The sequence below is a fragment of the Neoarius graeffei genome, chromosome 5, assembly GCF_027579695.1.
Source record: "Neoarius graeffei isolate fNeoGra1 chromosome 5, fNeoGra1.pri, whole genome shotgun sequence".
Taxonomy (NCBI): Eukaryota; Metazoa; Chordata; class Actinopteri; order Siluriformes; family Ariidae; genus Neoarius; species Neoarius graeffei.
In genome coordinates this window covers 106,893,540-106,920,408 of record NC_083573.1, presented here as the reverse complement: position 1 = coordinate 106,920,408, position 26,869 = coordinate 106,893,540, and the positions used below count along the sequence as shown (strand labels likewise).

The 26,869-nt window shown below is 42.8% G+C and overlaps 1 protein-coding gene across 3 annotated transcripts in view; it reads left to right on the top strand.

The window, feature by feature from the left end:
* The window catches only part of LOC132887218 (rho GTPase-activating protein 21-like), a 189,939-nt gene that overhangs the window by 135,404 nt on the left and 27,666 nt on the right, over nucleotides 1-26,869 (top strand). For 2 of the 3 annotated variants that reach the window (XM_060922706.1, XM_060922705.1), the window contains 5 exons: nucleotides 1,765-3,526; nucleotides 19,576-19,710; nucleotides 19,822-19,924; nucleotides 22,447-22,486; nucleotides 22,772-22,891. In XM_060922706.1, the coding sequence (XP_060778689.1) occupies nucleotides 1,765-3,526; nucleotides 19,576-19,710; nucleotides 19,822-19,924; nucleotides 22,447-22,486; nucleotides 22,772-22,891 (2,160 nt within the window). Of the gene's footprint in view, nucleotides 1-1,314; nucleotides 1,528-1,764; nucleotides 3,527-19,575; nucleotides 19,711-19,821; nucleotides 19,925-22,446; nucleotides 22,487-22,771; nucleotides 22,892-26,869 lie in introns of those variants that run through there. The other variant, XM_060922707.1, reaches the window with a different exon arrangement.

Here is a 26,869-nt window from a genome sequence, read left to right as displayed (position 1 = left end):
TCTCTCTCTCTCTCTCTCTCACACACACATGCTCTCAACCACAGTGGTGTGTATGCATAGCCTGTTTTATCCTGCACTAGTGTGGCCATTATAGCTCTTGCTGATCTTCATTGCTTCCTTTCCTTTCTGCCTTCCGTCTTTCGGCCCACAGTTCTCCCGGGACATCACAGCTCTGGTAAGCAGGATTTCAGCTCCTCGTCTATTTTATTGCATCTGCTTTTCTTTTCCTTTTTTTCATAGGTACATGTCTTCTTTATGTCCGTGTTTATGTCTTCGATGCTGTGTAAAGCAGCTCTGTTACCCCTTTTCCACCAAATCAGTGCCAGGGCTGGTTCAGGGCCGGTGCTGGTGCTGGTTCACAACTCGTTCAACTTGCGAGCCAGCTGAGAACCAGTTTGCTTTTCCATAGCTCGCGGTGCTAAGCGGAGCCACGTCATTACGTCGCTGTATACGTCATTACGTCGCTGTATACGTCAGTTACGTCTTTGTATACGTCATTACGTCGCTGTATACGTCAGTTACGTCGCTACGTTTGCATAAACCTTGGCGCGAATATCGAAGCAAAAACAACACGGAAGAAGCACCAGCAGCAACAACAACAACAATAATAATAATAATGGATGACTTCGCGTTTGTACAGCTGCTGCTTCTCGGCGCTTAAAAATGGCGATCTTTCGCGGTCTTGTTATTGTTGTTGGTCTTAACAACTCCGCCCCCCCGCTGACGTAAGCGGTTCTTTCCTCTGGCCCAGCAGAGAGTTGGTGCTAGCCTGGAACCGGTTTTTCTGTCCCCAGAGCCAGTTCTTTGTCAGTGGAAACAGAAAACCCGGTTCCAAACTAAGCACTGGCCCCGAACCAGCCCTGGAACCGCTTTGGTGGAAAAGGGGCATGTGTCTCTACGTTAAAGTTCTTCCTAACTCTTATAGGAACTTGTGTGTGTGTGTGTGTGAGAGAGAGAGAGAGAGGATGGATGGATGGATGGATGGATGGATGGATGGATGGATGGATGGATGGAGAGTGAGTTATTGAAAGAAAGAAATGAAAAGAGGGGTATGAGCAGAGAGGGAGAGATGATTGATTATTTATGTATTAAGCCAGAATCGTTCGACTTGTTTAATGGTCATTAATAGTTTATCATTAGACAGTAAGTGCTTTAGTAATGTTGTTAATAAACAGAGAGCGAGAGAGAGAGGAAGAGAGTATTCCGAGGTAATTTGACACCTTCGGTAAATTTGCCATGGCAAAAGTCCAACACATAACTCACTCGCTTTCACTTCAGCCTAAGTGCTTATTTCATACACACTTGCAGAGAAGACGCGGCTTTAGACAGATGATACGCTGACCGCCGAACCAGTAGCACAGTACCGTTTGAATAACAGAGAACCGGGAGCGGAATGGATTTGGGCTCATTATTTTCACTGGAGCGATGAGTGTTATGTTGATAGTCATGTTTGCTTTGGCTGGTAGAAGCTGCCGTGCTCTTTATCGTTCCTCGTATGTGTGTGCTCCTATTTCACCATAGCCAAGGGTGTGTAAGTATGAGGCTCAAAACTACTCCTAAGTATCGCTGGATTTTGTTTTGTCTTGCACTTCTTGTTGCATGCTTCTGTCATGTTTAATGCCCTTGGGGTGGTAACGGGATCTCTGCTTCATCACAACATAGCGTTGTTGACTATTTTCATATAACAACATGAGACACGGTGTTTTATTCCTTACTTAATTAACAATCATGTAAGTACTTAAGTACTTGTTTGCTCATTTTTAGGCCTATTCCAAAGATGCATACCTCAAAGGGAATGAAGCATACAGTGGAAATGCCCAGAATATCCCAGCACCGCCTCCTATCTGCTACCCACAGATAGAGCCTAAGACGTTAGGGATGACGCACACTGATGAACCTGCTGCTCCCTCAGGAGCTCATGGAGGGTTCTCCCAGGGGGCAGAGCCAAGCTCTGCTGTGGGCTATTGTCTGGAAGTCCCTAGTACCCAATTGTCTCCATGTCCTCCTCACTCGCAGGTATCCAAAATCCAGACTGTTGCATGTGCATATGATGAAAATGTCCGGGTGGCAGGGGCGGAGGTTTCGGATTCCTTGGAATGTTCTCCTCACCCATATGGCACGAACTCTAATGATAGGTTGCAGGAGACTAAAAACACACGGCTTTGTACCATGTCCCTTGAAAACCTTTCCTCGGTCCGTCCGAGATCCCAAACCACGCCTTGTTCTTCTTCTGCTAGAGGAACACTGTTACACTACACACCAAAAAGACCGTCAGAATCACCGGGATTCTCCACATACATTCCTTTTCACCCTGACTCCACATCTACACCATCCAGTAGACAAACCAAGAGCCCGTTCACACCCTCTCCTCCAGCTGTCGCATCATCTCCCTGCTCCCCAATGCATCAGAACATTGACTGGAGGAATTACACGACTTACAAGGAGTACATTGACAACAAGCGTCTCTATACCTACGGTAGCAGGACCATCCAGGAAAGACTGGACAGTCTGCGGGCAGCAAGCCAAGCTAATAAAGCAAAAACAAGTGCAGAGAGCATGCATGGATCCCAGCCAAGGCAGAGGAGCATGTGTCAGGAGCGAGGTCCTGCAAATTCTGGGGTCCAGTCTCTATGCAGCATGTCTCAGGAAAGACTAGAAGTAAAAGAACGAGCAGCGTCAAGGGATTGGCATCGAAGTGCATCACAGGATGCACTTCCTTCATCCACAAAGAGCACATACAAACCTCGGGCAAGATCTTGCGACTATCTGGGCAGACAGGCTGAGAGCAAGGTGTCACTGATGGACAGAAGGGTTTATGGAAGAACCGAGACGGAGGAGAAGGCACTTATTTGCACTGGAGGGGAGACCAGAGGCTGCAGGCAGTCGCTCTCGTCAGGCAAAGTGGCACAGACTCAAAGTCTTCCAGGACTAAATGCTAAAAGTAAAGGTACAGATCCAGTTCTGAGCTCCAGAGTGGAGAGTCTGGGTAACACTGCTGCTGCTTCTAAGGCACGGCTCCCCATTCAGACCTCTATACTGGACGACTCCTACGTAGCCAAGGCTCTCGCTTCCTTAAACACGGGTGTCACCACAGCCTCAGTGACGACGAAAAACCAAAGAACTGCCCTGGTGCCAAATCACATGTCTCCTGGACAGCAAACTGAGAGCCATCAGGGACCCACTGGTTCCATTCCTTGCCCTGACCAGTCCAAAAGTCAAAGGAAACAGCAGACTGGGTCTTCAGCAGCCACTAATGGCTCGGAAGGTCTTGAAGGTGCAGAGGCCACAGTGGTAGTCTTGAGGAGGGAGAAAACAAAAAAGTTTGGTTCTTTACCCCTCAGACACCCATCCTACATCCAGGCTGTGAACGATGGAACAGGTAGAATGGAGAAACCCACAAAGACGCCAAAGTGCTGGAGGTCCAACAATGCTGTGCAAGACGGGTACAAGCAGTGGTTCGGAGACGAATACAGACCCTCAGGATACGACCAACTGCATGAGTCACTCGACTCTATCCCCTTCATTGGTAAGCCTTATTTTAATTCAATAATAGCTGTGATTGACCAGTTTGTATCAGCAGTACTGTCATGAGTGATATTGGTTACTGTACATTAATAGATATTTTTGAATAGATTTTGTAATGTTTTATTTGATCTATTTGATTGCTGCTTATTTTTTATTTATTTGTTTAAAAAGGCACAAGACTCAGCACAGTACCATTGTCAGGCTAGGTTTTACACTTAGTCATGGTTTATTTTTGGATGACACCTCTTAATTTCAGTGGTTCTCATCCCTGCAACTCCTCCTCCTCGAAAATTTCACAATGATGTCCAGAGATTTTCCATTACCAATTTGTGGCTTTTTAAAATGATTAATTCATAGCATGATACCCCTACTGATTCCACTTGTTGGGCAAAAACTTGGGAACTGGCCTGCTAGGTGTTAGTCTGCTCTAGTTTTAAGATCTTAAGTTGTATTCAGTGGTAGTATTATGAAGATGAGGATGTTTATATGCTCACCTGGCTATTTAACCATACTTTTTTTTGACCTTATAGTGAATGGGGTATTCGTATAGCTACTGCTGTAATGAATACACCAACTATTAAACATACAGCACTCGAGAGATATTTACATGCTACCAACACCCAAATCACTGTGTGTGTGTGTGTGTGTGTGTGTGTGTGTGTGTGTGTGTGTGTGTATTTAACACTTATTAAGCATGAGATGGTGAAATGAAGTGATCTGACTCATCATTTTCCATTACATGGAATGTTCAGTGTTGTTTTGGCTCAAACAGCATTTCAGTCAGATGAAACATGGCAGGTTCACAGAACACCTGAGATCACAGTGATAACAGATGATGTTATGGTGGAATGGGATGTGGAACAGATCAATTCAATTTTATTTGTATGATATGTGTCATATGATTATATGGCAGGATAAAGAGTGTAGACGTTGCCCTGGACTGCCAGGAAAGAGGATCCTGTTATTACTTTTACAGATTAAAGCTCTTATCTAAAGTTGTTCTGCTTTTAAATCTGAAACCTGAGACCAGTAGGTCATGTGTGAGGTGACTGGCATTACAAAACATTCCAGGAAACATTGCAGTGGATTGCGTAATGTAGAGTGTATTTAAGGTATGAAAAATATGTAGCTGCCTGTGCAAACATATAGTGGGAACCTAATAAAGCAGCACTTCCATTCGAGTGCACACCAATACCAAGATTCTCCATCACACACCAACACTCGCCATCACGCACCAACACTCGCCATCATACACCAAGATTCACCATCACACACCAAGATTCACCATCAGACACCAACACTCTCCATCATACACCAAGATTCGCCATTACACACCAACACTTGCCATCACACACCAACACTCTCCATCCCACACCAACACTCGACATCATACAGCAAGATTCGCCATCACACACTAACACTCTCCATCCCACACCAACACTCACCATCACTTGCTGTCACACACCAACACTCGCCATCACACACCAAGATTCGCCATCACACACCAACACTCACCATCACACACAAACACTCGCCATCACACACCAAGATTCGCCATTACACACCAACACTCACCATCACTTGCCATCACACACCAACACTCGCCATCACACACCAACACTTGCCATCATACACCAAGATTCGCCATTACACACCAACACTCCATCCCACACCAACACTCGCCATCACAGACCAACACTCACCATCACACACAAACACTCGCCATCACACACCAAGATTCGCCATTACACACCAACACTCACCATCACTTGCCATCACACACAACACTCGCCATCGCACACCAACACTCTCCATCCCACACCAACACTCACCATCCCACACCAACACTCACCATCACCACCAACACTCTCCATCCCACACCAACACTCACCATCACTTACCAACACTCGCCATCACACACCAACACTCGCCATCACACACCAAGATTCACTATCCCACACAAACATCTCAACTCATTATCTCTAGCCGCTTTATCCTGTCCTACAGGGTCGCAGGCAAGCTGGAGCCTATCCCAGCTGACTACGGGCGAAAGGCGGGGTACACGCTGGACAAGTCGCCAGGTCATCACAGGGCTGACACATAGACACAGACAACCATTCACACTCACATTCACACCTACGCTCAATTTAGAGTCACCAGTTAACCTAACCTGCATGTCTTTGGACTGTGGGGGAAACCGGAGCACCCGGAGGAAACCCACGCGGACACGGGGAGAACATGCAAACTCCGCACAGAAAGGCCCTCGCCGCCCACGGGGCTCGAACCCGGACCTTCTTGCTGTGAGGCGACAGCGCTAACCACTATACCACCGTGCTGCCCACACACCAACATTATCAGTCTAATCTTTCTTTCTGAGGATCAGTGATAGTAAAAGTAAACAAAAATGAAACTATGAAGTGTGATTACAACCTTGAGCTCCATTATTCAGATTCCAGGGTTTCACTTGGTTGCAAGACTGAGAGGCAGCAACCTGCTGAATCATATTTATTTGGGTTATTCCATTAGTCATTGGCAATTTTGCACCAGTGAGGATCCAAAACACAGAGTTTCAGAAAAAATAACCCCTCAAATTAAAATTAAAAAAGCAAGACTATGAAGATCCAGGAAGAGAGCCAGATCAAAACAAACGATTACAATGAGGAAGTTTATAGCAGAGAGAAGCAATCACTGGTGAGCGAGACAGAGGTAAGAAGAACAGGAAGCTCTGGTCAGATTGTACATGGGATGTAAAAGCTGAGGAACAGTTGAAATAAATCAACATAAAGAGGGACAGTTCATGAGAACAGGAAGTTGTGGCTATTATAATGAACACTAAAAGGAGGGACAGTGTGCTGGATCAACTGGGACAGAATCAGTGTGGACATGACAGACAGACAGACAGACAGACAGCTGTTTGCCTGATGATGGTTTATGATGGGGCAGGGTGTAGTAATCCGTATTATGCCAAGAATAGCTCAGCTAAGTAAAGAGAAACGACATCCATCATTACTTTAAGACAGGAAGTGACTTTTAATTAAAAAATAAAGAAAAAAAACACTGAATTTGGAGGTGTGGCCAAACTTCTGACTGGTTCTGTAACTTTAATATATCGGATTGTTGGCAGTGCATCGAGATGTGTATCGTATCGGCCTCGGTGATGGAAATGCGTCTCATCAGTGTATCAAAAAAAAAAAAAAAATCAGCAACTCTGTTTTGTTTGTTTGTTTGTTTGTTTGTTTGTTTGTTTGTTTGTTTTTCTAAATATAACCCAGAGCAGGTTTTATATCTGATTGTCTGCTTTGGTTTATCCAGTCACACACATTTCTGCAAATTATTGAGCTCTTCAGATCAGAGACTCGCTATTTCGAGACTGGAAACCTCCAGAGCAGAAATGGGAGAGTTTTGCACAGGTTGGTTTAAAGAGCTGACGGTGAAAACAGAAGAATGGGTGGAGAGCTGTGTGTTTGTTCTCCGTGTCATGTTCAAAACAGACGCTCCAGACAGGCTAATGTCAAATAAAACATTATCATATGACGCACGCTCTTAATAAAACCATTGGGAAAAGTCTTGTGACTGGGCAGATACGGATTTCTGAATCCGGTCCGGAAAAACCGTATGCAGCCCCGGGTCCGCTTCCTTCGCTCGCTTCCTTCCACCGTTTTCATTTCACTCCGAATTGTTACTTTGAAAAATGAGTGAAAGTGAATGTTATTATCCAGATGATTTATCAGACCCAGAGCTACAGTTGTGCTTGAAAGTTTGTGAACCCTTTAGAATTTTCTATATTTCTGCATAAATATGACCTAAAACAACATCAGATTTTCACACAAGTCCTAAAAGTAGATAAAGAGAATCCAGTTAAACAAATGAGACAAAAATATTATACTTGGTCATTTATTTATTGAGGAAAATGATCCAATATTACATATCTGTGAGTGGCAAAAGTATGTGAACCTTTGCTTTCAGTATCTGGTGTGACCCCCTTGTGCAGCAATAACTGCAACTAAACGTTTGCGGTAACTGTTGATCAGTCCTGCACACCGGCTTGGAGGAATTTTAGCCCGTTCCTCCGTACAGAACAGCTTCAACTCTGGGATGTTGGTGGGTTTCCTCACATGAACTACTCGCTTCAGGTCCTTCCACAACATTTCGATTGGATTAAGGTCAGGACTTTGACTTGGCCATTCCAAAACATTAACTTTATTCTTCTTTAACCATTCTTTGGTAGAACGACTTGTGTGCTTAGGGTCGTTGTCTTGCTGCACGACCCACCTTCTCTTGAGATTCAATTCATGGACAGATGTCCTGACATTTTCCTTTAGAATTCGCTGGTATAATTCAGAATTCATTGTTCCATCAATGATGGCAAGCCGTCCTGGCTTAGATGCAGCAAAACAGGCCCAAACCATGATACTACCACCACCATGTTTCACAGAGGGGATAAGGTTCTTATGCTGGAATGCAGTGTTTTCTTTTCTCCAAACATAACGCTTCTCATTTAAACCAAAAAGTTCTATTTTGGTCTCATCCGTCCACAAAACATTTTTCCAATAGCCTTCTGGCTTGTCCACATGATTTTTAGCAAACTGTAGATGAGCAGCAATGTTCTTTTTGGAGAGCAGTGGCTTTCTCCTTGCAACCCTGCCATGCACACCATTGTTGTTCAGTGTTCTCCTGATGGTGGACTCATGAACATTAACATTAGCCAATGTGAGAGAGGCCTTCAGTTGCTTAGAAGTTACCCTGGGGTCCTTTGTGACCTCGCCGACTATTACACGCCTTGCTCTTGGAGTGATCTTTGTTGGTCGACCACTCCTGGGGAGGGTAACAATGGTCTTGAATTTCCTCCATTTGTACACAATCTGTCTGACTGTGGATTGGTGGAGTCCAAACTCTTTAGAGATGGTTTTGTAACCTTTTCCAGCCTGATGAGCCTCAACAGCGCTTTTTCTGAGGTCCTCAGAAATCTCATTTGTTTGTGCCATGATACACTTCCACAAACATGTGTTGTGAAGATGAGACTTTGATAGATCCCTGTTCTTTAAATAAAACAGGGTGCCCACTCACACCTGATTGTCATCCCATTGATTGAAAACACCTGACTCTAATTTCACCTTCAAATTAACTGCTAATCCTAGAGGTTCACATACTTTTGCCACTCACAGATATGTAATATTGGATCATTTTCCTCAATAAATACATGACCAAGTATAATATTTTTGTCTCATTTGTTTAACTGGGTTCTCTTTATCTACTTTTAGGACTTGTGTGAAAATCTGATGATGTTTTAGGTCATATTTATGCAGAAATATAGAAAATTCTAAAGGGTTCACAAACTTTCGAGCACCACTGTAATTGAACGAGCTGAAATTGTCGAAGGAAATGGAAAAAAAAGGTACTTTTGAGCGAAGAAATTCCCGACGACAACAAGAAGTCAGTACGACATGAACGTTTTCAAAAGATTTCCTGTTGAAGTTCAGGAGGAAAGAGACACAACAGTCATCCGCTCGAAGGAGCTCGGCAGCTTTCTGTGTAGTTTCGATATACAGTACGAGCAAAGAAAAAAGGAAATTTTAGACGACCAACCTGACACTTTGTCTTCCTTTTGGCGAAGTATTCAACGTTACCTTGATAACAACAATAGTAAGATAAATATCCTGAAAGACGAAGACTTTAAAAAGTCACTGTGTATGTTAGTTAGTTAAAAAAGTTCATATGATAAAATACTTATTGACTGACTGGGAGGGCCAGACGGGAAAACATTTGGCTCGAGGTCATGCCGTACGGACCAAGCTTGGTCCGTACGGCATGACCTCGAGCCAAATGTTTTCCCGTCTGGCCCTCCCAGTAAGTCAATAAGTACATAATATCCTTTTAAAGCAGTGTTGCTGTATTTTAAAAAAGAGAAATGGTGTAAAAATGACTCTCAAGACTAGCATGGAAGTGCGACTTTATTTGTTTAAAATTGTTTTCACTGTAGGACAGAATCATTGTGGACGTGACAATCCACTCTTCTTCCAATCCCTCTGTTTACTCTTTGCCTGCTTTTGCAATTTGTCATTACAGCAATCCCACGTCATGGGTTAAGGATGTGGTATGGCGCAGATTACATGCAGCTCTTCAGTCTTTCACGCTTGGATTTCTGTTTTTTTACACTGTCGATATGGAAGTGCAATAACCCTCAGGGCCTGTTAGGACTCGAGCGTAGACGTTCAGCTCCCTGTCTGGCGTCAAACACGATGACTCCATCGCTCACCTGGTTCTTTAATCCCAACACAGGAATTAATCACTTCCTCTTCATTAGATGTGCCAGGTTTACTCAGACCAAAACAGTGTTCCTTGTCCAGTAAAATCACCACAAGCGCAAGCTTGAAGATGTAGACGTACCGTATACATTTTGAATAATCTGTCTTGACTTTTAAATTGTTAATAACGAAACTTGGATTATTAATTCAGTGGTACAATAAACTTGCCAGGGCCTATTAACTTCCTGTTAGTGATGATACTTGGCTACAGCTGGTAGCTTCTCTGTGCCAACATAAAAAGGGTTTGTTTAACAGCACTCAATGGATTGACCCACACACAATACAAAGGGAAAGTCCATGGACTCATGTCTAGACAACTACAGATTCCGAGTTCATCATTTCATACTGTATAAACGCTAAGCCGCTTTGCTGGAAGACGACCCAAATTGTCCCCCTCAGCTGAGAGGAAATTGGTTCAAAGGGTCAGGAACAACCATGGAACCACCAAAGAACAGGTCTGCCATGAACTGGAAGCTTCTGGAATACCAGTGCCACAGAAATGACCAGAGGTGCATTGAGCTTGAAAGTATGTGAACCTTTTAGAATTTTCTATATTTCTGCATAAATATGACCTAAAACATCATCAGATTTTCACACAAGTCCTAAAAGTAGATGAAGAGAACCCAGTTAAACAAACGAGACAAAAATATTGCATTTGGTCATTTATTTATTGAGTAAAATGATCCAATATTACATATCTGTGAGTGGCAAAAGTATGCGAACCTCTAGGATTAGCAGTTAATTTGAAGGTGAAATTAGAGTCAGGTGTTTTCAATCAATGGGATGACAATCAGGTGTGAGTGGGCACCCTGTTTTATTTAAAGAACAGGGATCTATCAAAGTCTGATCTTCACAACACATGTTTGTGGAAGTGTATCATGGCACGAACAAAGGAGATTTCTGAGGACCTCAGAAAAAGCGTTGTTGATGCTCATCAGGCTGGAAAAGGTTACAAAACCATCTCTAAAGAGTTTGGACTCCACCAATCCACAGTCAGACAGATTGTGTACAAATGGAGGAAATTCAAGACCATTGTTACCCTCCCCAGGAGTGGTCGACCAACAAAGATCACTCCAAGAGCAAGGCGTGTAATAGTCAGCGAGGTCACAAAGGACCCCAGGGTAATGTCTAAGCAAATGAAGGCCTCTCTCACATTGGCTAATGTTAATGTTCATGAGTCCACCATCAGGAGAACACTGAACAACAATGGTGTGCATGGCAGGGTTGCAAGGAGAAAGCCACTGATCTCCAAAAAGAACATTGCTGCTCGTCTGCAGTTTGCTAAAGATCACATGAACAAGCCAGAAGGCTATTGGAAAAATGTTTTGTGGACGGATGAGACCAAAATAGAACTTTTTGGTTTAAATGAGAAGCATTATGTTTGGAGAAAAGAAAACACTGCCTTCCAGCATAAGAACCTTATCCCATCTGTGAAACATGGTGGTGGTAGTATCATGGTTTGGGCCTGTTTTGCTGCATCTGGGTCAGGACGGCTTGCCATCATTGATGGAACAATGAACTCTGAATTATACCAGCGAATTCTAAAGGAAAATGTCAGGACATCTGTCCAGGAACTGAATCTCAAGAGAAGGTGGGTCATGCAGCAAGACAACGACCCTAAGCACACAAGTCGTTCTACCAAAGAATGGTTAAAGAAGAATAAAGTTAATGTTTTGGAATGGCCAAATCAAAGTCCTGACCTTAATCCAATGGAAATGTTGTGGAAGAACCTAAAGCGAGCAGTTCATGTGAGGAAACCCACCAACATCCCAGAGCTGAAGCTGTTCTGTACGGAGGAACGGGCTAAAATTCCTCCAAGCCGGTGTGCAGGACTGATCAACAGTTACCGCAAATGTTTAGTTGCAGTTATTGCTGCACAAGGGGGTCACACCAGATACTGAAAGCAAAGGTTCACATACTTTTGCCACTCACAGATATGTAATATTGGATCATTTTCCTCAATAAATAAATGACCAAGTATAATATTTTTGTCTCATTTGTTTAACTGGGTTCTCTTTATCTACTTTTAGGACTTGTGTGAAAATCTGATGATGATTTAGGTCATATTTATGCAGAAATACAGAAAATTCTAAAGGGTTCACAAACTTTCAAGCACCACTGTACACTGTAAAAAAAAAACTGTTACGCAAATATTAAACATGGTGGTGGTAGCATCATGCTGTGGGTTGTTTTGCTGCCAGTAGGAACTGGTGCTTTTGCACAAAAAGGATGATTTGAAGAATAAAGAAGGAGGACTACTTAAGAGTTCTCAAACCATCAGAAACATGGACATAATTGTATGTTCTAACAGGAGAATGACCCTAAACTCATATCAGAGCTGGTTGTGGAGGATAAATCAGACTAGCGTTAAACATAAAACAAGTTCTGATTTCAACTTTATCGAAAATATGTGGACTGTGATTGAGTAAACGTCTGGAACGTCTCAGGAAATGCATGGAATTGAATTGATCTCTACCAATTCTGCTAAGAAGAGTGGACAAATATCCAACCAGAATTCTGACAGAAGCTTGTTGATGACGACCAGTAGCATCTGGTCAGGGTGAAACCTGCTGAGGTGAAATTTTAATAAAATATTAGGTGTGCTGTATGTATACTTTTGACCCTGTGTTGATTTCAGGAAATAAATGAAAACTTGTGCATCGAATCCTTGTTCTTTGTTTTCTGTTAAAGACGTGTGGGGCACAATCAGAACAAGAACCATTCAGAGAAATCACTGGGAAGCCCAATATTAAGTAATGTTAGTATTTGGTGGTGGTGTGTATATACAGTGCCTTGCAAAAGTATTCACCCCCTCGGTATTTGTCCTGTTTTGTCGCATTACAAGCTGGAATTAAAATGGATTTTTGGAAGGTTTAGCAGCATTTGATTTACACAACATGCCTACCACTTTAAAGGTGAAAATTGTTGTTTAATTGTGACACAAACAATAATTAAGATTTAAAAAAAAAAACCAGAAATCTGGAGTGTGCATAAGTATTCACCCCCTTTCGTATGAAACCCCTAAATAAGAGCTGGTCCAACCAATTCACTTCGTAAGTCACATAATTAGTTGATTAAGATCCACCTGTGTGCAATCAAAGTGTCACATGATCTGTCACATGATGTCTGTATAAATCACCCTGTTCTGGAAGGACTCTGACTCTGCAACACGACTAAGCAAGCAACATGAAAACCAAGGATCCTCCAAACAGGTCAGAGACAAAGTTGTGGAGAAGTATAGATCAGGGTTGGGTTATAAAAAATATCCCAAACTTTGAATATCCCACAGAGCTCCATTAAATCCATTATAGCAAAATGGAAAGAATATGGCACCACTACAAACCTGACAAGAGAAGGCCTCGCCCACCAAAACTCACAGACCGGGCAAGGAGGGCATTAATCAGAGATGCAACAAAGACACCAAAGATAACACTGAAGGAGCTGCAAAGATCCACAGTGGAGATGGGAGTATCTGTCCATAGGACCACTTTAAGCCATACACTCCACAGAGTGGGCGGGGCTTTATGGAAGAGTGGCCAGAAAAAAGCCATTGCTTCAGAAAACACGTTTGGAGTTTGCCCAACAGCATGTGGCAGACTCCCCAAACACATGGAAGAAGATTCTCTGGTCAAATGAGACTCAGGCTTGTAGTACTCGAGTCCGACTCGTGCCCTAATTTTAAGGACTCATGACTCGACTCAGACTTGAGCACTGATGACTTGGACTTGAACAAAGTCAGGCATTAAATCCATTTTGCTATAATGGATTTAATGGAGCTCTGTGGGATATTCAGAGTTTGGGACTCATGCATTAACTGCATTTGGACTCGTAAATTGGAGACGAGGACTGATTTTTTCTTTATTTTTTTGTAACATGCCATAATAATTTAGTATAAGGTATTTATATTTATATCTACATTAATTTTGTACTAATTTCGTGTAAGAGTGTCACACCTGAGCGCCTTGGCGGGTGCATCAGATAGATTCTCGGGCGTGGTCTGGACAGCACACGTGCCAAGCGGACTCTTGCGTGCGCCATAAATGACACGCGTCTGCACAGGATTAAGGCACAAACAGTGCACCTATATAAAAACTGTGAAAACGCACTTACTTTGCGAAGTATTGAGTTGCGTTGCTGACACATTATTGAGCCTTATTTCCTTGTTTGGTTTCCTGATCCCTGATTTCCTGTTTCTCATTTTTGATTTTGCCCAGTCTATGATAGCCTGTTTGTGCCTCGCTCGACCTATCGCCTGTTTCACCATTTTATGATTTTGCCTGCTGTTCTGCATTGGTTACCTGTCTTCACTCTGCACTTACATCCGTCTCCCAACCATCTCTGACAGAATACTTCACACTCCCTGAAAAAGAGAAGCACATATACCTGTTCATACGTCATGTTCAGGAACAAACTAATGTTAATGGTGCTAAAACAGCCACCATCAAATGGTGCAGTTGGAGTGTTGGACTCAACTCGGATCAATCCTGGACTCAACTCAGACTTGGCTCAGTTTTTTTTTTTTAAATGACTTGGACTTGACTCGGACTTGAACACTGGGGACTCGAGACTAGACTCGGACTCGAGGTTTAGTGACTCGACTACAACACTGATGAGACTAAAATTGACCTTTTTGGCCATCATGGGAAATGCCATGTGTGGTGCAAACCCAACACCCTGAGAACGCCATTCCTACAGTGAAGCATGGTGGTGGCAGCATCATGCTGTGGGGATGTGTTTCATCTGCAGTGACAGGAAAGCTGGTCAGGACTGAAGGAAAGATAGATGTTACTAAATACAGGGCAATTCTGGAGGAAAACCTGTTTGAGTCAGCCAGAGGTTTGAGACTGGGATGAAGATTCACGTTCCAGCAGGACAATGACCCTAAACATACTGCTAAACCTCCACTGGAGTGGTTTAAAGGGAAACATTTAAATATCTTGGAATGGCCTAATCAAAGCCCAGACCTCAATCCAATTGAGAATCCGTGGCATAACTTGAAGATTGCTGAACACCAACGCAACCCATCTAACTTGAAGGAGTTGGAGCAGTTTTGCCTTGAGGAATGGGCAAAAATCCCAGTGGCTAGATGTGCTAAGCTAATAAAGACAGACCCCAAGAGACTTGCATCTGGAATTGCAGCAAAAGGTGGCTCTACAAAGTATTGACTTTGAGGGTGAATACCTATGCCCACACCAGATTTCTGTTTTTTCATCTTAATTATTGTTTGTGTCACAATAAAACAACAATGTTCACCTTTAAAGTGGTCGGCATGTTGTGTAAATCAAATGGTGCTAACCCTCCAAACATCCATTTTAATTCCAGCTTGTAATGCGACAAAACAGGACAAACACCAAGGGGGTGAATACTTTTTCAAGACACTGTATGAATAATAATAATAATAATAATAATAATAATAATAATAATGGCTTTTTTTCATGGTATATCAGATATATTCCATTCAATAAATTGGTATCTTGTAAGCACATTGTTCACCAATACATAGAAACAAACAGATAAATGAGTGGAAATGATTGAACACTGGTGTTAACTCGCACCTGCCTCTTGGAGAACTCACTTTCCCTCACTGAGATTTTAATAAGCAATTAGACTCTATGACTCACAGCTTCCCTTTCTATTGTTTACCCAACGTTTGCATTAGCAAGCCACAAAGCGACAGGGGACATACGCCACACCCAGCTGTGATTCCATTATTAACTGACATTTGAATTGAGATTTTCTCCAGTTTATGTGTTCAGTTTGACTCTGTAAACCAACAGAACCAACCACTGGCTCGAACGGTTCCTCGGACCAATCCTGGGGCGTGTGTGTGGTCCAACGGTTCTTCAGTTCCTCACTCAGAACTTTATTACAATTAGTTTGGCATAGAAAAACAGAAGAAAACCTTTTAACCATGATTTCATCATATCCTGTCATATACAGTACGACCGCTTATGAAATATGTGTACAGACATTACTGTACAGATGAAGAAACATTTCTGTCCAAAATGTGTCACTTCCTTTCTTGTACAGTACGTCTGGCTACAGAAGGTTTGAAGATAGATAGCCATGATAACCAGATCTTAAAGTGCCATTCCACCATTGGATGTATTCTTTGGCATAAAATACAATATATTTTATGACAACATGACTAGGCAGAGAAATCTTTTAGCTTCAAAATGATATATCAAACATAATTTTTTGACAACGACAAGTATATTAATTTTGCGACCAAAGTCACCTACCCTTTTAATTTCCGCGCGGTAGTGAAACGTGATGTCATCGGCAGGTTCCCCTTCTTGTGTACCACGTGTCGGTCTATTTTTAGACCAGGAAACCCCCAAAGTGAGAGAGTCATTTCTCCTCGTATATGGGGCCAAAAAAATTTCGAAAAATTTTGAGTTAATCTTTCAGTTAGCTAGATTTATTGGTATTAGCTAGATTTATTGGTATTATTTTTATCGCGTTCTATCCGCCATTGCTGATAATATGTGCCACGTCACACGTCACGTGGTACACAAGAAGGGGAACCTGCCGATGACATCACGTGCGGAAATTAAAAGGGTAGATGACTTTGGTCGCAAAATTAATATACTTGTCGTTGTCAAAAAATTATGTTTGATATATCATTTTGAAGCTAAAAGATTTCTCTATCTAGTGATACCATTTATATATGTTGTCAAAATATATTGTATTTTATGCCAAAGAATACATCCAATGGTGGAATGGCACTTTAAGGATGGAATAACAGCAAGAAAATCGGTGTCAAGTATTTTTCCTATAATTCTGCAAGCAAAACATGACACTGTAAAGTGTCTCGTTTGTCTCCGAGACTTCCTGTAAGCATAGCGGGTTATTATATGTCAAGAATCGTGCACGTTTCAGTGAATTGGAGAACAACAGGTCTGGTTCTCATCTTACTGATGAACATGAATTGAAGTCGGAAACTAAGGGCCCGTCCACACGAGTACGTTTTTGTCAAATCCGCATAAATACTTTATCGTTTCGGCCTCGCGTCCAGACGGATCTGGCTTTTTCGAGGTGTGAAACCGGTATTTTTTGAAAACGGGTCCCAGAGTGGGAAAATCCTAAAACGCCGGATAGCCCGAAGTCGTCTGGACGGCGAATGCGGATTTTTTCAGAAACGATGACATATAAACCCCACCTCTCTAACCTTTATCCTCAGCCTCCGCTGCTAGACGCGTCATAACAGCAACAATGGCGGACTACAGGCTTCTACCATATAGTTCCACTTCATTGTCGGTCCACACAAAAGACTCTCCTCTTCCTCTCAGAGTTGCACTGGCCATGATCGTCCTCTTCTCGTGTTATGAGCTTGTTTGTAAACAGCGCGTGACCTTTATACGCATGGTCCATGGCTTCTCTTCCAGTTTTAGTGTATTGGTGTGGCGGCGTCACAGCACCACATACAGGGCTGGCATATGTACTACAGCGTTTTGGGTCGTTTCCAGTGAATCCATGTGGACACAGATATTTCTGGAAACGACGCCGTGTTTATGGAGATTTTTTTCAAAACGACAGCGTATTGGGTGAGGCCGCGTACTCGTGTGGACGGGCCCTAAGCTACATCGTGATGATGTAAGTGCAGTGTGAGCACAAAACAGTGGGGTACTAGGGAGAGGGGTGGGGCATTCACTTTCAGGGGTGGTACAAGGCAGTTGGTCCTAGTGTCAATATGCCCCAACCTAGTGTGTCTACCAGAGGTCACCAACCCGTCGATTGCGATCGACTGGTCGATCTCGGAGGCTTTCCCAGTCGATCTTGGGGGATGAGGAAAGAAATTGGAAGATTATACAGAAATACACTGCAGTATATCTGATTGGCGTTCATATTACATGTCTTCCGATAGGCCCACTACAGCTTTCCCCCTCTGTGTCGCAGGGTTCTTTTTTTTTTTAAACTCCTGCTGCTTACGTCTTACGTCTCTGAGCGTCGTCACCATGGTGATAGCCTCGCAATATGGTTCAGGGTTCTCCACGAGGGGTTTTAGAGGTGCGGGCCGCCCCCCTTTCTGTGATTCCCGCCCCCGTTTAATTTCTGCCGCCCCTTTACAAAAGGAAGCATGATATTGCCTATAAAACCATGAGGATATAACCTGGCTATCAGTGTTACTGTAGCTCTTGAAGTGTTTCCGCGGAGTGGTGGATCAGACTCGAGCCTGGCATGAACCGCTCCGACGCGCTATAATGACACCAATCTATCACCAGCCAATCAGGAGACTTAATCAAACGCATCCCCCGCCCACCAATCTATCACCAGCCAATCAGGAGACTTAATCAAACGCATCCCCCGCCCACCAATCTATCACCAGCCAATCAGGAGACTTAATCAAACGCATCCCCCGCCCACCAATCTATCACCAGCCAATCAGGAGACTTAATCAAACGCATCCCCTGCCCACTCGTGTCCGCGTCTGAGACGTTGAATTTTCACAGAAGGAGGGAAGAAGTTGACTGAGGTAAGACTGTGTGATAAATTAACGAACGAATAAGAGAGGAATTTCAACATATAGGGCTTAAGTTTGTTACCGTTAAATAAGCATTGCTTGTACAGTAGCGTTATGTCGTTACAACGCTGACCCACTTTTAACGTGCCTAGTACCGACTGTAGCTGCTAACAAATGCTAATTAGCTTGCTGTCAAGTTTTTCCTTTGTCGAGCTTTAAGCGTAAGGTCATGGATGTTACTACTGCTTGTTCCTGCCGTAATATGATACATGATATGAACCTAACTATAAGGCACTCACTGACCGTGTTCAGTCACAGCCATCACATTGACTTGAGTTGCGTGATGAACTGGAACCTCTGTAGCATGACAGCAGTCACTGGTAGTAGCATCACTGCAAGTTCATATTTGTCTTTATTGTGTGTGTATGGTTAAAGGAAATCAGTTCATGTTGAATTGAAGTTGTCATTTTGTCACCTAAGTTACAATTTGTGATGTATCATCACTGTTGTGTTGTAATTTCAGTTGACAATTTCCATTTTATGTTGCTGTGAAATTAATTAATTTAGTGTTACAATACAAACAAGACAGTGCAACTGATGTTAACAGTTCAGCTTTCTCATTACAATATTATTAGTTGATATTAATAACAATCTGAGTCATTGGTGGTTCATTCATTCTGCTCACTACAGATATAGGCCTATATATTTTTTGTGTAGAGTTAATTTCCATTGTATGTTGTACTGAAATTAAGTCATTTAGTCAGCTCTCACAAGAAATTAAAAAGTTGGACCAGGGTCTTAAATCTTATTCAGTTAAAATTAGGCTAAATAAAAAGCCTCAACTTGAAACAGTCTAGTCTGGATTTCTTTTTCTGTCAACGCTTCAAGGGGTAGATCTTGCTTGCCATCTAGGCAGAGGTTAGGGATCTCGGGCATAAAAAGGTTGGTGACCACTGGTCTAGACATACCCGTAGCTAGTAAAAGGGTGGAAGGGAAAACAAAGCAACAATCAAAACAACTGCAATGCAAACAAGCGAGCAAGCTAACAGGCAAGAAGTGAGCTGACGTGAGGCTTTGAAACTGATTTGGTCAAGTTTCTGCCTTCTCATTGGTCAAGTCCTGACCACCGGTTCATGCTGATTGCTGCAGAGATCCAGGGCGAGAGCCAGAGCAGAGCAAACAATCAGTGGAGAAAAGAGTAGAGGGGAAGCACAGACATGGACGTACACTGATGCGTAACAATCACAATCTTTTTCACTTGTCCTTTCTGTTTCTCCTTAGACGAGCCGTCTAGCCCCAGCGCCGACCTCGATGACGCACAATTCCCTGTTTGCACCACCGTCTCCGCCGTTCCGCTGAGCCCCACCTCCTCCTCCTCCGCCGCCATCCTTCATCGCCAGCTCTCTCACGACCAAGGTAACTCACACACACACGTACATTTCAAACATGTCAAGTCAGCAGTCAGTGTATACCTGGAGAGCAGGTTATGACCTGAGTTTTGGTGTGTGTGTGTGCACGCGTGCGAAGACTCGTTGCGGCTCGCAGTTCTGGATTCAGATTCCGGCGCTAAAACAGAGCGCTCCAAGTCCTACGATGAGGGACTGGACAACTACAGGGACGAAGGACGCGGGTAGGTTTATCATTTCATCACATCACATCTATGTACGCAGAGGTGGTGGGGTTGATAGCGTAGAAATACAAATACTCAAAGTTTTAACCTCTTAACTCAAGTTAAAGCAGAAAAGAAATAATAATAAAGAATAAATAAACCCTACAAACCCTGTTACTACACGAGAATAGTTTACATCGTGTCCCAGGTCCGTGTGGATCTTCATGTCATAAATGTTACTGAACGTATTTACAATTAGGGGGCAATATTTTGTTAGAAAAACAGCACGGGGAGCGTGTGTTTTAATAATAATAATAATAATAATAATAATAATGTCAATAGTTGCAGATTTGATAGTATTATTTCCAGTTAATCAATATGTTTATTGTTGTTCTTTAGAATGTTGAGAGAATCAACACGTGACAGAAAACGAGTAACAATAATCACAGCGAGGAGAAGTGCGGCATTACACTAACGACATGTAGCAGAGTATTAATGACAGGCAGTGTTGTAGTCGAGTCACGAAACCTCAAGTCCAACTCCAGTCTCGAGTCATTAAAAAAAATTTCGAGTCAAGTTCGAGACCCCACCCGCACCATGTGACGGCGTCTGTTGCTGCCTTTATGTGAAAGCGTCTCTGCTACTGTGTTGGACTAACGTTCCTGCTCCACTGCACCATTTTAGTAAACGGGCTACAGATAAAAAGCTTGTTCATTGCTCAGCAAGCCCCGCCCACTATCAACAGAGTAAATAACATGCGAGAAGGTTAACACTCGCTAGTTCATTGCTCAGCAAGCAAGCCCCGCCCACTATCACCAGGGCGAATAACATGAGAGAAGGTTAACACTGGCTAGTTCATCACTCAGCAAGCCCCGCCCACTATCAACAGGGCAAATAACATGAGAGAGGGTTAACACTAGCTAGTTCATCGCTCAGCAAGCCCCGCCCACTATCAACAGGGCAAATAACATGAGAGAGGGTTAACACTAGCTAGTTCATCGCTCAGCAAGCCCCGCCCACTATCAACAGAATAAATAACATGAGAGAGGGTTAACACTCTTTAGTTCATCGCTCAGCAAGCCCCGCCCACTAACAACAGAATAAATAACATGAGAGAGGGTTAACACTCTTTAGTTCATCGCTCAACAAGCCCCGCCCACTATCAACAGGGCAAATAACATGAGAGAGGGTTAACACTCTTTAGTTCATCACTCAGCAAGCCCCGCCCATTATCAACAGGGCAAATAACATGCGAGAAGGTTAACACTAGCTAGTTCATCGCTCAGCAAGCCCCGCCCACTATCAACAGAGCAAATAACACGAGAGAGGGTTGACACTCTTTAGTTCATTGCTCAGCAAGCAAGCCCCGCCCACTACCACCAGCGCGAATAACATGAGAGAGGATTAACACTAGCTAGTTCATCACTCAGCAAGCAAGCCCTGCCCACTACCACCAGCACGAATAACATGAGAGAGGTTAACACTAGCTAGTTCATCACTCAGCAAGCAAGCCCCGCCCACTATCAACAGGGCAAATAGCATGATAGAGGGTTAACACTGGCTAGCTCATTGCTCAGCAAGCAAGCCCCGCCCACTATCAACAGGGCAAATAGCATGATAGAGGGTTAACACTGGCTAGCTCATTGCTCAGCAAGCAAGCCCCGCCCCATATCACCAGGACAAATAGCATGATAGAGGGTTAACACTGGCTAGCTCATTGCTCAGCAAGCAAGCCCCGCCCACTATCAACAGGGCAAATAGCATGATAGAGGGTTAACACTGGCTAGCTCATTGCTCAGCAAGCAAGCCCCGCCCCATATCACCAGGACAAATAACATGAGAGAGGGTTAACACTTGCTAGTTCATCGCTCAGCAAGCCCCGCCCACTATCAACAGCGCATTGAACATAGTGTGTCACTTCCTTCTCTGGGTGGAGTCTTAACAAATGGCGATTGAAGTTCGAGGTTGTCCCCGTCGTCTCCTCGATAGTTCTTCTACATATGGAACACACAGCAGTGCGTTTTTTCCCACTGCACGAGAAGAAACAAAGCGGACAATCCTAGCGGCGTCTCTCCAGGCATTTTAACGCCGTTAACGTTAGCTTGTTCCTGAACATGACATATGAACAGGTGAATGTGCATTCTCTTCCACAAAATTACTATAAAAATTAATGTAGATATAAATATCTTCTGCCAAAGTATTATGGCATGTTACAAAAAAATTAAAAACAAATCCATCCGAGTTCTCGTCTCCAATTTACGAGTCCGAATGCAGTTAATGCACGAGTCCGAGTCATCAGCGCTCAAGACCAAGTCAAATCACAAGTCCTTAAAATTAGTGCACGAGTCGGACTCGAGTCCTGCAAGCCTGGTGACAGGTGTTTATTGGCGTTACCGCGCTATTGAACTAATGACAGGTCCTCTGTTTCATTAATGACCTGTGAGGCCTTGCACTAATGACACTAATGCCAATTAACTGAAGTTACATTAATGACACGTGTCACGTTACAGTATTCGTCTCACTCATAATGTCTCCCTGTGTAGGACTCTGATAAAGCACATCGGTCTGAGAGGACTTCGGAAGGTCAGTAAAGACACTATTATAATGTGTGTGTGTGTGTGTGTGTGTGTGTGTGTGTGTGTGTGTGAGATTGCAGATCGTTTTACAGTGAAATGATGATGAAGAGAATGGTGATGATAGGTGTGTTGATTTTATTGTGTAAATCGTGACTGATATTTTTGGTTCAGGTGTACAGATGTTTGATGATTGAACACACACACACCGAACATGATGGAGAGAACATTTCAGACAAGCACACACTCATTGCGATATTCGTGTGTGTGTGTGTGTGTGTGTGTGCTGGTGCAGGCTGTGGATCGGTCCTCAGAAGATTCCGGCTCCAGGAGAAACTCTTTGTCGGACGTCTTTGTTCACGCTACTAAGGAGGGAGTCCTGCACTTCCGCCAGTTCAGCTCAGATAAGGGCAAGGTATACACATACACACACACACACACACACACACACTTACATGCATAGTCAGTCCTATTATATTATTATATTCACCATATTTAGAGGTGCATTTCTAAGCTGATGTTTTTTTCCCCCCTTCATTATAATGTACATAATAATTTCTGTATATTATACAGTGGTGCTTGAAAGTTTGTGAACCCTTTAGAATTTTCTATATTTCTGCATAAATATGACCTAAAACATCATCAGATTTTCACACAAACCCGAAAAGTAGATAAAGAGAACCCAGTTTAAAAAATGTGACAAAAATATTATACTTGGTCATTTATTTATTGAAGAAAATGATCCAATATTACATATCTGTGAGTGGCAAAAGTCTGTGAACTTTTGCTTTCAGTATCTGGTGTGACCCCCTTGTGCAGCAATAACTGCAGCTAAACGTTTGCGGTAACTGTTGATCAGTCCTGCACACCGGCTTGGAGGAATTTTAGCCCGTTCCTCCGTACAGAACAGCTTCAACTCTGGGATGTTGGTGGGTTTCCTCACATGAACTGCTCGCTTCAGGTCCTTCCACAACATTTCGATTGGATTAAGGTCAGGACTTTGACTTGGCCATTCCAAAACATTAACTTTATTCTTCTTGAACCATTCTTTGGTAGAACGACTTGTGTGCTTAGGGTCGTTGTCTTGCTGTATGACCCACCTTCTCTTGAGATTCAGTTCATTGACAGATGTCCTGACATTTTCCTTTAGAATTCGCTGGTATAATTCAGAATTCATTGTTCCATCAATGATGGCAAGCCGTCCTGGCCCAGATGCAGCAAAATAGGCCCGAACCATGATACTACCACCACCATGTTTCACAGATAGGATAAGGTTCTTATGCTGGAATGCAGTGTTTTCCTTTCTCCAAATATAACGCTTCTCATTTAAACCAAAAAGTTCTATTTTGGTCTCATCCGTCCACCAAACATTTTTCCAATAGCCTTCTGGCTTGTCCATGTGGTCTTTAGCAAACTGCAGACGAGCAGCAATGTTCTTTTTGGAGAGCAGTTGCTTTCTCCTTGCAACCCTGCTATGCACACCGTTGTTGTTCAGTGTTCTCCTGATGCTGGACTCATGAACATGAACATTAGCCAATGTGAGAGAGGCCTTCAGTTGCTTAGAAGTTACCCTGGGGTCCTTTGTGACCTTGCCAACTATTACATGCCTTGCTCTTGGAGTGATCTTTGTTGGTCGACCACTCCTGGGGCGGGTAACAATGGTCTTGAATTTTCTCCATTTGTACACAATCTGTCTGACTGTGGATTGGTGGAGTCCAAACTCTTTAGAGATGGTTTTGTAACCTTTTCCAGCCTGATGAGCATCAACAACGCTTTTTCTGAGGTCCTCAGAAATCTCCTTTGTTCGTGCCATGATACACTTCCACAAACATGTGTTGTGAAGATCAGACTTTGATAGATCCCTGTTCTTTAAATAAAACAGGGTGCCCACTTACACCTGATTGTCATCCCATTGATTGAAAACACCTGACTCTAATTTCACCTTTAAATTAACTGCTAATCCTAGAGGTTCACATACTTTTGCCACTCACAGATATGTAATATTGGATCATTTTCCTCAATAAATAAATGACTAAGTATAATATTTTTGTCTCATTTGTTTAACTGGGTTCTCTTTATCTACTTTTAAGACTTGTGTGAAAATCTGATGATGTTTTAGGTCATATTTATACAGAAATATAGAAAATTCTAAAGGGTTCACAAACTTTCAAGCACCACTGTAATTAATAAAGACTTTATCAGAGCCAGCTGTGTGGATGTAAAAGATAGTTTTGGCACAGAAAGGTCTCGATATCAAATGCTTTAACCTTGTATCCGTGCAGTACGATGCAGTGTGATATGATACAACACGCTGTAACGTAATTGAGTATCGCGTCATCAGTTCGATATTAATTCTGCTGTAGTTCTGTTCAGAAGATATCATTTCATGTAACTTCATAAACCACGATGTGAGGAAAATTGAGACTACATCACAAAAGACTCCAAGATAAGATGCTAATTGATGTACAGTGTGTCTTTGTGCGTATTATATTTATATGTATTAAATCTATAGTATTAATACGATTCCAAAACTCTCAGTATGTAAAGGAGACTTGTGTGTTCTAGCGACGGTAAGGAGACGTACGGTACATCAAGCAACATAAACACTTATTAAAGGAGAGCTGAAGTCATTTTTAAACTTGCTTTATTTCTTAATTAACGTGTTATTCAATTACGTTTTCAGTTTTAGTAACCTTATATCGTGACTCGTATTGGCAACTAATTGCAATTAAATATTATACTTATCGGCCTATTCGGTTTTTAGCCGTGTTGAGTTTAGTTCGTTTGGTCCACGGCAGGCGTCGCTTATCCGCGCGATCTTCACGAGACTTGTGCGAGACTTCGAAACGTGAAGCGTCAGCCAGGCGTCAGTGCCGCCATTTTGAAAACTGTTTTCCAAATGAAATATTGCACAAAAACGAGTTTAAATGACGATTACTGCCGACTTTTTTCAAACTTTCCTGATTGCTATCAAAACAAACAAAACTTCCGGCTTGATTACATCAGCATTCGAAAGAGGGCGCGCGCGTCTTTTGACAACCCCTGTGTCCGAAATCGCTCCCTACTCACTATACAGAGCGCTATATAGTGAGGACGCCATTTTGTAGTGCTGTCCAAAACCTTAGTGAGGATTATTTACACCCTATATAGTGCACTCAAAGTATCCCACAATGCATCACGAAAAGTAGTGAACAACGATGGTCACTAACCAAAGCAATATATCCCATCATGCATTGCGGTCGCGCTGAAAGAAATCAAATTAAAAGTCTGAAATGTGATTTAATAAAAGGCAGCGGCCAGCGCTCGAAACTAACGGTGTCCCGATGTCCCGGGGACTATAAAAAATGTCATCGGGACACAAAATTATCATATCTGGGACAATCCCGGGACAATGGAAAAAAATAGATCTAGAAAAAAAGTTCTACATTAATATTATTTACAAAGCCGTAACACATACGTAGACATTCACCTAATTTGTCAATTTTAATTTTAAAACGTTAACAGCGAAAAACACATAGTAGCTACACTTTCGATGCACCTGCATCCGTAGGCTACAGAGCAGCGCATTCTGTTCTAGAATCTTCGGCCGGTGTCCGCATTATATGGACTTGGAATGGAATTGCTACCGCACACGCTGCGCCGACTCTTGCCAGAACAAAAATGCTTAAGTGGTTGAAGCGGACCGACCGCGGGGAAGAAACTGAAAGCCCAGACATAACGTCTCCGGGACCTTCAGGATCCAAAGTGTCATCGCCTGGTCTGCAGGCAACGCTAGCAACTGAATGAACTTAATGAACACTGTTAGACACGTTATAAAATACAACAGGAATTATGTGGATGATATTGACGGAAGATACCGTTCAACAGAATAAGTGAGTTTTCTTGGTGTCTTTCCAGTTCAGAAAGTTTAGTCAGTCAGCAGCACAACTAGGCTCGGACCTGGCACTATGCTGATGTTCCACCCACGTTTCGGCAGCGAAAGTTCATAAAATGGATAAAGGAAAGTTCATAAAAATGGGAAAGTTCATAAAAATGGATAACGGTAATGGATAACGGAAAGTTCATAAAAATGGATAACGATCTCATCTCATTATCTGTCGCTGCTTTATCCTGTTCTACAGGGTCGCAGGCAAGCTGGAGCCTATCCCAGCTGACTACGGGCGAAAGGCGGGGTACACCCTGGACAAGTCGCCAGGTCATCACAGGGCTATGGATAACGGTAATGGTGAAAATTATAAGTTGGCCTTATAAGTGCCAACAGATATTCAAGGTATAAGTAGATGAAATGAACATAAAAGGGGTCTTATTTTCAACTAAAGTGTTCTGCAGATGTAGTGAGTTAAAACATTTTCTGAATGAGCTAGTTGGCCCCTTTAAATAAATGGGTATCTAT